General features: G+C 32.5%; 1 protein-coding gene across 24 annotated transcripts in view; it reads right to left on the bottom strand.

Annotated features, from left to right (window-relative positions):
* Foxp2 (forkhead box P2) overlaps positions 1 to 16100 on the bottom strand; it is a 569728-nt gene that overhangs the window by 132086 nt on the left and 421542 nt on the right. For 20 of the 24 annotated variants that reach the window (XM_063241981.1, XM_063241979.1, XM_063241973.1 and 17 more), the window contains one exon: positions 14451 to 14540. In XM_063241981.1, the coding sequence (XP_063098051.1) occupies positions 14451 to 14540 (90 nt within the window). Of the gene's footprint in view, positions 1 to 11119; positions 11178 to 14450; positions 14541 to 16100 lie in introns of all 24 variants that reach the window. The other 4 variants (XM_023567327.2, XM_063242006.1, XM_063241987.1 and 1 more) reach the window with 1 other exon arrangement.

A 16100-nucleotide genomic window follows, 5' to 3' on the forward strand; every position in this document is an offset into this window, starting at 1 on the left:
GTTCTGTTATGTTGCATTTGGTTTTACTCTCTTCCAAAAAAGTAATAAGAACCGTGGGAGCAATGAAACCCAAAATGTGTAATAGTCATGGTACAAAAGAGAGGAAAAGAAAGTGCTCCAAACTATATAACTGCATGTATATTTAAGTGCATAAGATAGAAAATGATATCACAGAGTTTTATTGGATCAATGAACAGAACTGTTTGCAGTATCGTTGATGGAATGTCCACTTTACAAGCTTTAATTTTGTGACTTGAACAATTATTTCTAAGATGACAATATGTAATCCATTAACTAGTGATTTCCTACTGTTCATTTTTTTCTGTAAATCTGTATAACTTGTACCCTTTCCCTGCTTTTTTTTTTCTTTTCTCCTTAAATAAAATTTAAAAAAAAAAAAAAAAAGAAAGTTGTCAGTAGACGTTAAAATAATAGCTATAAACATTTTTAATAAAATATGATAATTCCTAAAAAAATTACTGACATGGATATCCACCTTCTAAGTATTCTTATTTTTCTTCTATTACAATGGAGCACTTAATACTTTTGCCTAGCCTCAGGAAAGAAGCAAAAAAACATATCATGCATGGCATTTTTTTAATTAAAAAATCATTAAAATGTTTTTCATCTTTTTTTCAATTTTCAATTTGAATACACTCCTTTAAGTGATATACCCTCACTTTCCCTTTAAACACCAAGATGACATTATTTGTTATCCTTACACCTGTTTCCATATTTCATCGCCTATACATTCTTTTTTTTTCTTTTTATCGGTACCGGGGATCGAACTCACGACTGCCTGCTTGCAAGGCAGGTACTTATGCCGCTGAGCTAAATCCCCAGCCCCTGCCTATATATTCTTGAACTCAGTCTCAAACAAAATTTTTTAAAACCATAAACAAGGTTTCAGGAAGTACAAAAACTAATAAAATGTCATTGTGTTCAATCTGTAAATTTTCACTAAACAAACAAACAAAAAAGATCAATTCAATTTGTTCTATAAAACACTTTAAAAACTCAGAGCTGTGAAGCAGATTCGTTTAAAGAAGGATTACATTGTGATTTCTGGTTAAAATGGCTTATCCTGAATTTCCATGCACCTTATCATTAACTCCCTGAGGATAAGAATGTCCACGAATCCCTCTAGTACCTGTTTAGTAAAGTGTGTAACACACTGGGAGCAGGCAGTCATGCTTTTTGGTGGACTATTGATATATAAGCTCCAATACATGGACATGCTGTAAACCAGTTATAAATCATGCTGCCATTTTGTTTTCAGTTTGCAGTTTTCTCATGGAAATGATAATCAATTGTTTCATTGGAAATTGTACAGAGTAGGTTTTTAAATTTATATTCCTGCACACTGAATAAATTAAATAACTATCTAATAGATTGAAAATGAATAGGTAGGGGAGAAAAAGTTTATTAGTCACTCTGCCTTAGACCGGCAGCGCTGGAAATAACTGAATGAAAATGCCAAATAACAAAGTCACGTCAACTGTTTAAGTAATCATTCCTAATTTGGTCCTTAGAAACATTTTCCACTATCAATTAATTCTAGAACAGATGCTTCTTTTAAGGTAGTGTGTATGGGCATGACATTATGAATTGATAATATTTTGATCCTTTGTTAATGATAGAATATATTATATGGCTTCACCCAAAACTTGATTATAATGTACATTGCTTTCAACAAATTTTGATGTTCAAAGACTCAGGACTCAATAATCAGAAGGCATCTAAGAGTCACATGCACAATCTGTGTGTGCATTCTTGAATTTCATGGACTGATTTTAGTGTCTCAGCATTTAACCAAGAGGTTGCACAATGAGGCCTGATGACCAGATTAGCCGTGGGCTGATTTATATTTGTGTCTTACTTGTGCATTTAAAAAAAAAAGAAAAGAGGAAGGGAAATGAGAGAAAGAGAATGTGAGAGAAAGTGAAAAACTAGTTTTAGAAGAAAAATGAGTTCTCATGTACAACATATTTTCTGTTGCTCACTGTTAGCTTGCACCCAGCCCACCAAGGATCTGCCTATTGTTAGAAGTTGAGCTTCCTATCTTAATGAGATGTGAGATGATTTTCTGCCAATGAACTGTAACAAAAGTAAAACAGAATAAAAACATACATAGGAAGAGCCTAAAAAAACAGGAGACAAATGCTTACATGTCAGCAACTGTACTGCTGAGAATAAATATGATTGTTTGGCTTATTCTGTTTTTTAAATTTATAATGTATTGCTTTAAAAAGTAGTTCATTTGATTATTTTTTCACTTCCAAGACAAAATATAATTGCACTAATTCTACAGACCACAAGTTTAAAGAAGATAGACTAAGTTCCCTTCGATTTTATTCTTGATAATTACAGGGAAGTGAAATTATTAAAGGTGAAATTATTGAAGATCATCACGCATTTACAGTATTTCAGAGTAAAACCAATGACTAATGCTTATTTACATCATTACAATTAAAGGACAGATACACACAGGAATAACCTGCATTTGGTTGAGTAGGGTCTCATAGCATAGAAAATTTCAAATTTTCCTCCCAATGAATGGTGTAGCCTTCTACCAGGGAAGCAGCCTTCACAGGAGACATATCTACCATTTATGCTCTATAGTTTTCTCCAAATGGAGTATTCCCATGGATCTGATTCATTTATTTTAAATACATCTCCTAAATATGGTGGTAGAAGAAAAGAGACCTTATAATCAAGCAAAAGCAAAATTAAACTCTGGGGCCTCGGGAAATTTTCTATCAGACTCGTCACAGTTAAATATGGACATCACCAACCAATTACAGGTTTATGTGGCAAGACCAGGACAAGTCACTGGTACAGCGTGGAATCTATAACTAAAAGGAACTTGGTTTTGCCAGAGGGTGCCAAGGGAAGGGAGGGGAAGCAAAGTTTCCTTGGCCCTTCTGGGAGCTTTACAGCATAACTCCATTTCAAGTGTAGCTGCCTACAAAACAGATTGCTTAGGAAATAGCAAACAATACAACATGTCTTTTATTTCTCCAGCAGTTGGAAGGAGTATTGGAACTTATTCCAGTGATATCAGAGCCTAAAACATAACAATGAAATAATATTTTTCTGACTTTATGTGTTTCAAATTCATTTTGCATGATTTGTTTTCCTAGTATTCTTCAAACAAATATGGTTCTCTACATAAATATGTGCAAAAATTTCCTTTGTTCCAACTATCCACTGCCTATATTGACTGCGTCACCAGCACCGCCCACACTCTGTACTACTTAAAGAAAAGTAGAATCTTCTTTACCTAGTTTACTTGTACTGTACTGAGATAGTGAGTTCTCAATAACATGCTCATTATATGTAAAAATATTCATTCTTAGGATAAATCCTAATAGCCCACTGGACTTTAGTCATATAAATAGTGACAGAGATGTGTGTGTTTCCAAATCTTGCTAGGAAAAATAAAACAAGATTTCTTGTTAGTGAAGTATTTCAAATCTTTATGTTCTTATTCAGCTAGTTCTAAGGCTCTCTAAATTGGTACTAACAGGTTTGGTAAATAGTATCAGGTGCTGCTAATTATTGTCTATCTCAAAATTCATTCTTCTTTTCATCTGTGAAAAAAAATTCCAATTTTCTTCAGTGTGACACAGTGCATCACTAAACATAATAGACTTACAGACCTCTTAAAATGGTGGGATTTGATATGGCGTGGTTCAGGACATTGAGAAGTCTGTGAGGGGCTTCAGGAAAGCGGGTTAGTAAAAGGGGACAGATTCAGCTGGCCCGCACATACTTGGCCTTTATATTCCTTTCTTCCTGGAATGCAGATGTGATGTCTGGCAAAGGGACAAGCACTCTGTGATCATGAGGAAAAAACTACCTGGAGGGAGACAAAGAAGCTAAAAGGAATCTTAGTCCTCTGTGTTAGCCATGAGCAACTGATTTTTCTGCTTTGGAATATCTGCCTATGAGGTTCACAGTTGATGAGCCAAATGAATCCATAGTTTATAAAACTTTAGTGAAAGTAGACAAAATTCACATGGCAAAAGCAACTGGCATAATTAACACATAAAAGTATATACTAGTAAGTCAAATAGGAAAAATAAATAGATTCCTGACATTCAAGAAATCCTCTCATTTTATTATTAATTCCATAGATTTTCACATCATGTTAGTAAGCAGAATTCTTAGTTACCATATCGTACTAGTATTAGTGAGGTTGGGATGCAGTAACTTATCTTTTTCAAAAGAAACACTGAATATGAGTTAAAGGACTAATTTTGAAGAAAAATTCTTACATTCATAAAATTCATGAGTTGAAAGAATCAGAGAAGATAACACCGAGAAAAAGATAAAAGGAGAATTAATTGTTACTATTAAACAAGTGTATTACATGTTATTCAGGCAGGAAAAGGAATCATAGGAGGTGTTATAAACCGCTAACTAGAAAAAAGATGGTATAGATTACAAATATGTGAATGGGTGTACTAGAAATGTGGATAATGTGACCTAAATCATGTTATCTAATGATATTTATGGTTACTTCAAGTGTCTACCAAAAAGCCGATAAATGTCATATTTTTACTTGTTTTTTGGGGGGTTGCATGGAAGTGCTATCCTGGGATTTTTATGACACTTAAATTTGAAAGCCAATGGTCTAAATGTCCTCTAAGACTATGTGAAGGAGGGATGATAGTTTTTATTAAAGAAAATGAATTCTCTTGGACAAAGACAGATGGCAACTATGCTTTTGAGAAGCTAAATTCTTAATTATATTTTATGGATTAATATGTTTGAAATGTATTACATGCTTGCTCTATGGGAAGAAGCTGGAATGTAGGGACTACTTTTTCTTTTATGTTCTTTTTTTATCTTTTTGGTGGGATACTTTGAGAATTCACTATCGTATTTCTATGAGACAACAGATTTTGCTCATGTAAGCACATCATAATACTCAATGTGTTCCTTGGTTTGTCACTTGGAGAATGTGCAGTAGCACTAGAGGGAGATACCAAGTTAGCAGTTTTCACAGCAATGTGTTAGCACTGTAAGTGTAAGAATTTATACACTCTGCAAAGGATTTTTATGTGTTTTTGTGTTATCAAAATGCTCAACTTGTAGGCAATACAGGTTCAATATATATAGATACAAAACAATAAAATCACACCAAATGATGAAAACATTTTTTCAAAAGATAAAAATATACCCAAATACTTAACAAGAACCAGAAGTGATTCAAACCTTTAAGTATAAAATAATCTAGACAGAAAATTTCAATTCAAGAAATGAAGTCCTCAATTCAGGTTCCATGGACCCCTCTTAATCACCAAGGATGGTCAGTTATTAAAATGGAGCGTATATTCATCTTCTGCACTTCTGTGACATCTCCTCCTACCAAACCCTGCCTTTTCCTATACCCTAAAGAGTGTGTCAAGCCACATTTATTCTGAGGGGCATGCTAGACAAGTTTTACTCTAAAGGGACATGTAGGTAATTGATACAAGTGGAGATTTAAAATTAAGAAGGAGGAAAATTAGCTTTTAAATTCTTCAATGCCATATCAAAAAAAAAAAAAGGTAGGAGGAACTTGGCCATCCACATAGAAATTATTTTTCATAGATGTTAGATTGAGATAAGCTTTACCAGCCCCTCCACTGGATGCTGACAATTCATCTGATTATTTGCACATAATCCTTAAGTACCTAGACAACACACTTGTGTAATTCAAGCTATCAAATCATCAAGTACGCGTAGATGCTGACCTGGTCTTTAGAACCTTGACCTTTTACACACATGCCCTAATTCTCCCCCGTGCCTGGATTTTCTGTCTCTGATGCAGTTCTGCTGTTATTGTCCTGTTCTCACTGATGTAAAAAAATCTGTGGTCCATGTCAAAGTGTTTTTCCTTATTTTAAAAAAATGAGTTGAAATATGTGGAAATTTTATTGAAACTTGTAAAACTGTTAACTTTTATTATACTTTACACAAGGCAATGGCATTTTGAATCAGAATGAGGGCAGTGCTTAAGAGAGTCTACACAAACCTCTTCATATTTTTGAAATGGGATTTTTTTTCATTTTGTGGGTTCATGAGGATCCCAGAATACACACCTTGTGAATGTCAAGGGTCTACTGTAATTAGTTCTCGTGAGTGGGTTCTTCCTCACCTAATCAGAGAATATAATTTTTATCTTAAAAAATTCACTGTACTATGGAAATTTATTAGCATTTATTAAGTGGTATTGGGAAAAGTAACCTAGTATCCAACCATAATTTAACTTAAAATCATGTTAGATTTTCATAATGAGCTTATATCATTTTCATATTAAGGTGGTGTGACTAAAATATTTTTGAAAGAAAAATGCATTGCACATTTGATCCTTTCAAATACTGCACTTCCAAATTCAGCATTACTAAAATAATTATAATCAGCATAACCTAAGATTTACATAAAACAATCGACCATTTATTCTAACCATCCTAAGCAATGATGGTTTGGATATTCATTCCAATGGCTTTTCTGAAAAAAAAATATGAACAAAAAAAGATTTAGAGAATGGTTATTGCCAATCTGAAAATGACTTTCAAAAAGGTTTCTAAGTGACAGTAGTAAGATGTTCTAGTACTAAATGAAGTTTTTCAGGGTTCTAGGTTCTTCTTCCTACGTTACTGAGAGGGACAAGAGTATGGTTGCTTTCATACTAAAAGCATGATTTAAGATATAAAGAAACTACTCAAGGGGCAAGGCAAATAAGAATTAAATATTGGATACTGGCTTGTAAGAAGCACATAGTCCCTTTTCTTGTTTACTTTTTAGTAAAATATTATGTTAGGATTTCACTTAGGTTCAAGACACTTAAATAGTTATAGGTATTTAAAATTTCGTTTTCTCCATGTAGGACTTAATAGACAAAGTTATTGTTAAATGGATGAAGTTAGTTCATGACAGAAGAGAACAGACAGGTAAAAGAAAAAATTGCACAGCAGGTAAGGTGAAAGTAGTAGAAAATTATTTAAAAATCAAGTAGAAATGCTGAATACAAGTTGGTACATAGATAAGAATAGACTCCACAGAGAAAACACAAAGAGTCTTAAATGGAAGTGAAATGGGAAATAATTTTACTTTTTGTCTTTAATCATATACTGAGACTGTTCTTCACTTTGTCATTCAATTTAGCTTACACATCACCTCCAAACATCTTAAGATAAAATTCACAGCCTAAGTCCTAAATCCTACAGAGAGCTCCCATAACAATATTAATGCTCTCTTTCTTTCTTGCTTTCATGCTAGTTAATGTAGAGAAGACAAGGGAATATGTACTTAAAATCCTAATGGATTACAGAAAGAAACAAGTAATCTGGGTAGCAAAGAAAAGAGACAATTTGACCTCTGAGGAAGCAATTTCCTTCTGTGTTTAATTTAGAAGAACTCAGTAATATACATACATATCATATATTTCACTACGGAGCAATATGAGAAGCAAAAGTACACTTAATTATCTACTTTTTACCTAATATTCATGTTAAAGTATGTTTTTCTCATTCACTAGTTTGTCAGTGTTAGTATTGAGATCCTTATGCTTAATTCTCTATTTTCTACTTGACATTCATGTAAAATTATGATTTTTTTCATTTATCTCGACAATATTATTACTGTAGCTCCTAATGGTTAATGTGAGGCAGTAAAAGATGATAAGGTGAATGATGGAAATTAAAAATTCATCAATGTTCTAATTCAGTTAAATGAGGTAATGGGTGACAGTTTTCATCTGCGTGGACATTGCTTGATATGGCGAATAGGGAGAGAAGATCCTCCCTTTCCTTGGACTTCTTTAACAAAACAGTTTTTTACTTGATTGTTCCATTCTCTTTCTTTGCTCTTGTTACTTTTTGTAATTGCTTTAAGAGTTCCTTTATGCAAATTATCATTCTCAGCAATTTCCAATACTCTCATCGATTTATCTGTTACTTTTAGATTTTCCCTCAAATATTAATCAGTAATTCTGATCTTTCTGTCAAGTTCTCCTATGTTTCTAAAAGCTGGGTCATTCCAATTTCTAAAAGCTGTGTTTCTTGTCATTACCTCAAATGCACCATGTCTAACACTCTACTTATTACCATGCTTACACGAAAAGTTGGGTAAGGATGTTCCTTAGTCCAAATTCAATAAAAATCTCCTCCCTGAAAACATTCTTCATTACTTAAAAAATCCCGGCCATGCTTGGACTTGGGGGACCCACCAAGAAATCAACCAGTCAGCCTTTCTGGTAAACCACACAAGGCATGGGGATTCCAGGGAGAGAAAAATCAGCGCCTCCTATAAGCCTATCTACACATGTGTTGCAAATCAAACACTGTCTGTGTCCGTCCCCTCCCCAAACAATCCTGTGGTTTGGAGGACAGGCTGAGTTGACAGCAACTAAGGTACATGAAGCAACTAAATGATTGTACTGTCTGGTTGATTTTGCAGGCCTGGGGCCAGCGGTCTCAGCATCTCTTGGGAGGAAGACAGTATGCAATGGAGCAAATATGGGGGATTTCCTGCTATCTTGTCTTTGAAACTCAACATTGTTCTTACTGTTTTGATTTGTTCTGATTGTTTTGCTTTATTAAATATTCTGTATTGCTCTGTTTTGTTTTTGGTTTGATTTTGCTATACCTGATGGAGTGGGCAATTATTGTGAAGATAACAAGATATACTATAGTAGCCATAGTTGTTTTCCTGTTATTTTGCTTTGAAGTTCTGTACCAATCTTGCTGCAATGTTTTAACTGACCTTGTTCTGTCTTGTTTTGTTGGATTTACTGTCTTTAAAATTAAAAAAAAAAACACCATTTTTGCCATATTACTTCCCATTTAAAAGCATATAATGGTCTCTAGTATTGAAATCATAAGAGTACAGAAATATTAATGACATTTCAGGATCTGCTCAAGTGAAGATGTGGATTTTTAGTAAAAATCATTGAAAAAAATTGCCTTCACTTTAGCTATCTACTTGACTCATTTTCTTTAAACCCCATCATTCCTTTACTATACACTCAACTTAGATAACTTCTCTAAAAATGTTCCCAGATTATATTAGCTTAAATTGATAAGATAAGGCACTTATTGTACTTTCTGCTTTTCTCATTTCTACGTTACATCCACTCTGGGCTAAAATATATTACTTCAATACATCTGAACTACATCAGAAGTCCCTGAGTTATTACATACCATCGTCACTCAATCCACGCTGAATTACTTCAAGATATTCTCTCCTTAAATGTTCTCTAATTCTCATACAGCACAATCTCCTCCTTAACTATGGATTCAACAAATATGCATTGAGGTTGAGCTCAGTTATTCACTACATACTGTGCTAGGCACTAGAGGTCTAGAAAGAGAAATAAATATTAAAATTTGTTTAAGTGTCTTGATCTCAGCAGCCTATAGCAAGGGAAACACTGGAATAGTCTAAAACTCACTGTAGTTCCTTCTGCCTTGGGCATATGTCGTCTCACTGCAAGAACTATGAAATGTTAGGTCTGAGAAACAAGAACCATACTGTAGAATATGTATTATGAACTTGAAATACATACCAATTTCTTGGAATCTATCATAAAGACAATAATTTATTACCTCATTATCCAAGGCTGTACTGTGGAAACATTACATATTATTTTATTTAGGTATTTGTTTATTTATTTATTTTTACCTCTACAACAATCTCACAAAGTAGGTACCTTTATTCCTACTTTAAAGATTAGGAAACAAGTTGCAAAAGATCAAGGTATGCGACTTGCAGTGCTACTTACTAAGAGACAAGCAGACTTGAGACTGGAAAACTATGAGCTACCTCCTACATGCTGTGAACAGAGCATGAGGGAGGTTTGCCTCATAAAGTGCTGCATGGTGACAGGTGGGTTGCTTAGGCCGCTCCTCTGCAGAGTGAGCCTTGAATAGCTGCTCATGGAGCCAACCCCAAAGCAATTAGAATATTTCATTCTGTAACATTCACGTATATTTAGCAATTTAATGCTACCTCTTATAAATGCTCTTCATTGGCACAGGAAAACTAGTATGACATGAAACCTGGTCTGTCCTTAGAGACTAAGTGAAAGTTCTTTAATTTAAAAAATAATGTATCAGTCTTTACTGCTAATGTGTTGATGAGAGAAAATTTAACAGCAAATAAATTAATTTAAAAATTCTTAGTTTTCTACATTATAATAGATTTGTTCTACTTAAACCTATATCAAAAATTTCCTGATAATGATGTTTTAATTGTTTAGAAAGTTAATATGCTTTAGCTTCTCTAATTCTAATCCACTAGAAATTAATGTTTAAAATATTTAATTTCACTGTTTGCTAATATGAAAATGGAATTTTATCATGGTCAGTAATGTCTGATCCTGGAACATAAAGACATTATTATTTTCTCATAGAATATTTTTAGTTAATTTTAAAATTACAAAATTTTACACCTTACTCTTGATTTTTAATATGGATTCAAAAATCATAGATTCATTGATTAGCACAGCATTTCTTTGTTTGATGATGCTAATTTTAATATTTCAGAAATGTACATTGTGTCGCACCACCATAAACTTAAATATACAGCACAAATGTACAGATGCAAGAATAAAATTATTACTTATGTAGTCATGCAAAATCGTATTTTCACATATATGTACAATTTAGTTTTTTGAGTTTAGAATAATTTTTGTTTGTGCTTTTTAATGGAAAACACATTTAAAACCCATAATTCTTAATTTATAAACTAATAACCAACCAGATAGAAACAATCTTTAAAATCTAGATGCTTGTCATTTCAAAACAAAAAACAAAAATGTTTAACTATAAAAATTTAGCTGTAGTCCATCATTTAGCCCCATGTCTGTGTTTTGAAGATGTGAAATGATGTTCTCATACTTATATGATGATTTGGTAGCAGAGTCAAAATAAAACTCCCAAATTCACTTCACTTTTGCTTTTCACTATTCTATTCTTGAATTTCTTAAACAGAACTATAAAATTTGTATCATTTTTATTACCTATCAAGAAGGAAAATTTTATTTAGCTATTAGCTACTAGCAAAGGAAGTGAGTACAATGCTATATACTAATATGCATCTAAGACAGCAAAGCAATGGCATTTACCTTAAATTTACGGCTCTGCTCTGCACAGCTGTTGAAGAACCACAAGTCTGTCTCATGGCTGTAAATGTAACAAGAACAATAATGCGACCAATTTTCATATCTAAACTAAATTAAGTATATTGTCATAGGCTAGGAAATTGATAATGTATTTTACAAAAATTTACAGATTTTGGAAGTGTGCATGTATGTATGCGGTTTTTGTATGTACTCTTTCTAACATGGAAATTAGTTTTAAAATTGAAAACATTCAGCATTCTCTGTAGCTAACTTTCCTCATGTCATGTCCAGGAAATGTTAGGAGTATAAACAAATAAAACAAATTGAAATAAAAACACATCATCTGCTGTTGATACTAGAGTATATTTTCTGAGTTGCACAGTAACACTAAAAGGACAAAACATGTGGTAATATTCAGGTTAACATCAGCTCCTTTCTGAACCTCAAACTGTATATACTCTTCACCAACATCTCTCTAATCAATGTACTTACTGTTGGACCTATTCAGCTGCTGTTTGACATAATAAAAAGAACATGTAAATATGTTTCAAATACATATATCCAAATAACTAAACGTGAAAGTCAAAGCTTGTCTGATTTGATATTTTTTCTTTCCAATTCGGATTGGATGTGCTAGTACCTATGCTGTCTCTAGAGTAAAATCCTCAAAAAGTAAATGAAGAAACGTCTATAAATTCGGATCTGTTAGAAATGGACTATGTCATGTCACACTTCAAATCTGGCCACCACTTTGTAACATTTAAAAGAAATTCAAAAGAGAGTTAACAAGCAACTACATATTGTTCTTGTGACTTGAGCCATTAAACAGTTTTTAAAAGCCTATATTCTTTGGAATCTTATAAAATAGCTCTCTATCAAATTAAATTTTAAAGTAAAAATATATAAATTACGTATTTTATCTTCTAAAAACATTACACTGTACCTGACATGGTAGAATCATCCCCGTCTATTGTCATCAAATATTTTGCCTAGCAAGGGCAGATTCTAAACTATCCTCAATCCTCTTTCAGAAATTTTTAAGATGATCTAGACCAGTGGTATTTTAAAAGTTTAGTTAAACTTTTAGTTATATAGACAAAAAACCTAGGCTGAGAAAATCATAAAAGACAACTTAAAATATGTGAATTTCATACTAAAGATTGAAGTTCTAGGTGAAATACTCTACTTCTTTAACACAAGGGGCAAATAGCACAACTGATGTTAGTTCATGTTATATAAATTGTAGTGTATATTTTGATGAATAAATAAGTCATTATTTTTAGATTTTCATACATAAAAACCAGCTTCACATTCTTATAGTATTATAGATTGAAATCTCATTAAAATTATAATTAATACAAAAATCCTACAGTTTTACAGTGTATACAATGGAAATATAGTCAGGGTAATATGCATCACAAAACACTATGTACAAATGATACAATGAAGTTCTTTGTAGTATGGAGAGCAACTACAATTGAAAGTAAGTATTTATAATGCTTCCAGTCATCCTTTAATGTTGAAATACCAAACTTGAGGACTTAGGCTCAATATTTATTTATATAGTAATTGGTACATGACAACTTTGTAAAATTTTAGAGCAATTAGTATCCCCGCATTAATGTTTTTAAGAAAAATTGTACATTAATTAAAGTATCAAATCCTGACTTCCAACACAACAACAATAAAAAGAAAATGAAAAATATAAAGCCCAGCCAGTATCTCTAGAGATAAGGTAACTAGAAATAAAGAAACTTCCCCTTAACTTTGGAGAGAAAACAAAAACAAAAAACTGAGAATTCTTCTATTTTGTCATAAAATATGCTAAAAATAGAATTAGGACAATAGTTATTCTTTGACATTTAAAACAACTTTTCTATCTATACCTAAGATGTCAGCATCCAACTCTCCTTTTATACACCAACAAGAAAGAAAAATAGCGTATCTCAAGCCATAATGAAGATCAGCATTTATCTGCTGTCTTGCCTAACTTTTACTATGTGAAGTTTTCTGTTATGTAAATGCGTAGAAAGGCTCTTGGAATGGGTAACTTCAAAAATACCACAGTCACCACTTTAAGTTGGTGAGTGATGTGGTGGTGAGGAAAGTGGCATCACAGATTTACTGATTAGATTAAATAAAAGAATATGGGATTTATCTTGAAAGAGAAGAATGTTAAAAAGAATTTTAGATTCAAGCACATTCAAGAATATTTCATTTGCGATCAGGGCAGGCATCTTTATTTTAGAGTGATGAAACATCTGTACTCAAGTGCCATTTCTTACCACCCACTCCCAACAAATAATTTTTCCCAAGAAAAATACACTTTTGTCTGAAATTTAATTAACCATAATTTAATCCAGATTTTAGGTAATGAGTAACTTCTGGATTATATGACTGAGTAGCCCTATAAATCTTTGTCATATAAACTAAACTCCAGAATGTATTGTGTAAGACTCAGTTATTAACACCTATGAGTGCACCTAAAATGAAAACCGATAGGTAAGTCATTAAAAAAAAAAAAAAAAGATCGCCTTAGTAAAATAAAGCAACAAAAGATTACCTAAACAAACCACTAAGTTTGCCTTATCTGACATGAATGTAACATAATCCAAGAAAAAAGCATTGCTTATCTTTCAGCAAAGCTGAGGAGCACTGTAAGAGACATTTCAGGCACTCCGGGGTCTTTCTTCCAAACATTTTAAACACACACCTTAAAAATGCCCCCAACACAGCAGCTCATATATTTTCGTTAAGAAGACTATAATACAATGGTTATATTACGTTAAAAAATTAGTTTTAAAGACATACATATTATCAGTTTCACAGGACAAATTTAGTGACCAAGGACAACAAATCCAGAAAGTGTTTTTACAACTTAGCAACAATAATAACTCTTAGGGAAACTCAACAGTTTTTTTGGCAAATGTGGAAGTTTTCTGCATTTGTCACTTGGATACACCTGCAGATGGCTTGTCTAAAATCACTTTGTTTCCTTCCACAACATTATACTGAACGTTTGCATTTTATCTGTGTATGAGAAAATCTCATTAAAATCCTACAAGGGAATTTTATGGGAAATTATTTAACTTACGTGTACCAATGTATATGCTATGTATTTCCTTCCTACATAATTTTTGCAAAGAATAGCCTTGAAAACTTTTAAAATGTTTTTCTCTTTTCTAAGGATATAGGATGAATTTTCTCTGGAATTAAAATGACCTGTAGAGTAACTGTAATAATTCTAGGTGTATTTATAACTGTGTTTGCACATCTGTTGTTATTATGAGCATCTTTTAAAATAAAATTCCAAGGACAAAAGTCCTTTACTAACCTGTAGTGGTCTCTGTTTGTCACTGCTTTTAGGAGATTTCAGTCCACTTGTTTGCTGCTGTAAAAGAAGTTGTCTTGCTGCCTGTAGAGCCTAGAAATAAAAAGGGATAATATTTGAATATTTTGTGGAAATTTAAATTATCAGTTATCTCAGTTAATATTTACAAGGACCTTAATTTCTCTTTTTATTTGTTATTCCCTTTTCTTTTAATCACAGAAAAATTTACAAAAATACATTTATACAACTTTATTCAAAATCATAGATATATGTAATCCTGCAGGAAAGAAATTTAATTTGTTTAATGTGTGTAAAGAAGAAAAAATCATAAACTGCACCAATAATCTCTTTCCCACAAGGAACTTATCTTTGCAGTGTTCAACTGAAATTCCCACTCCCTTTCAAATTATCATTCAATTTGCATTTTCATATTACAATTTTGAAGCAAAAGCAGTAGACTTCAAGTGTTACCGGAAGCTGTAATTAAATTTGACAAATCAACATCAGATTATCTTGAAAGTGAATTAATAAGGATTTTCACTAAAGATTAAAAACATTTTTTGTACTTACAATTCAAGGGGAAACCTCTCCTTTGACAAAATAAAGTGCAGTTTTAATGCCAAATAAAATTGAGTGGTTTTCATTTGCATTCTTAGCAAAATCAGAGAACAAAGAAATTACCACTCAACCAATCAGGTTTGTTTCTATGTGTGACAGAATACCAATCAAAATAGAAGAAGTTTTCATTTATTTTTATGTTTCCTTTCCAACTTGGGAAAATAAAACTTAATATAATAAACTAATACAAGCATTTCACTTAGGAGGAGGGACAGTTTGGTAAATATGTTATATGAAGTTACCTTATAACAACTAGTGCCATAACACAAAATGCACTGTCAATTGTTTTAGAGGTTGCAATATAAACTAATATTTAAGAAAAACTTTGAAGCTTCTATTTAAAATTATATTTTGTCTTAACAACTGATTCTATGAACATGGGCGATGAAGTCTTTCAACACATAAAACTCAAATACCTTATTTTGTTACTCATTATTTTAGAATACAAGATAAATTTTTCCATACTTGGAAAAATCTTGTTAGGTCAATATTCTTCTATAATAATTAAGATTCTCAGCTGACAAAAAGTCCAGTTTCTATTTGAATCAATGATCTGGTTTTTAGGAGAGTTTCTAGTATCCATGACAACAGTTGCTTTGACAAGATGTGCATATGGCATTACACTGCCAGCTGGTGTGAACAATGTTTGAACTACTGCATTGAGATGCTGAGCAAACAGAAAAAGTTGCCACGTCTTAACCCTCGGGGAAAGCAGTCATCCCCTGATCAATTATGAAAAGACAGAGAGGGCTGCTACAGTCTGGCTCCAAGCAAGTTTTCTGAGAAGGCAGGCAGACATAGAAACCAAAGTAAACAAACTGAATGCACTGCGCCATTCCCTAACAACATTGATTTGTCTTCCCATAGCAGGATCTGGCAGTTTGTAAAGTACACTTTTTCCATTTGGAGACACACTCACTCACAACCATTTACCTTTTGTTTTTTAAACCTCTCAAGTAATTACAAGTTAAACTATTTCTGAAGGTGGCACATGCCAGTGAACTCAGGCAATTTATAACCAAGTTCAATTTGGAG

Source organism: Cavia porcellus, unplaced genomic scaffold, assembly GCF_034190915.1.
Source record: "Cavia porcellus strain 051 isolate PalLab524CR breed Dunkin Hartley unplaced genomic scaffold, mCavPor4.1 scaffold_2, whole genome shotgun sequence".
Taxonomy (NCBI): domain Eukaryota; kingdom Metazoa; phylum Chordata; class Mammalia; order Rodentia; family Caviidae; genus Cavia; species Cavia porcellus.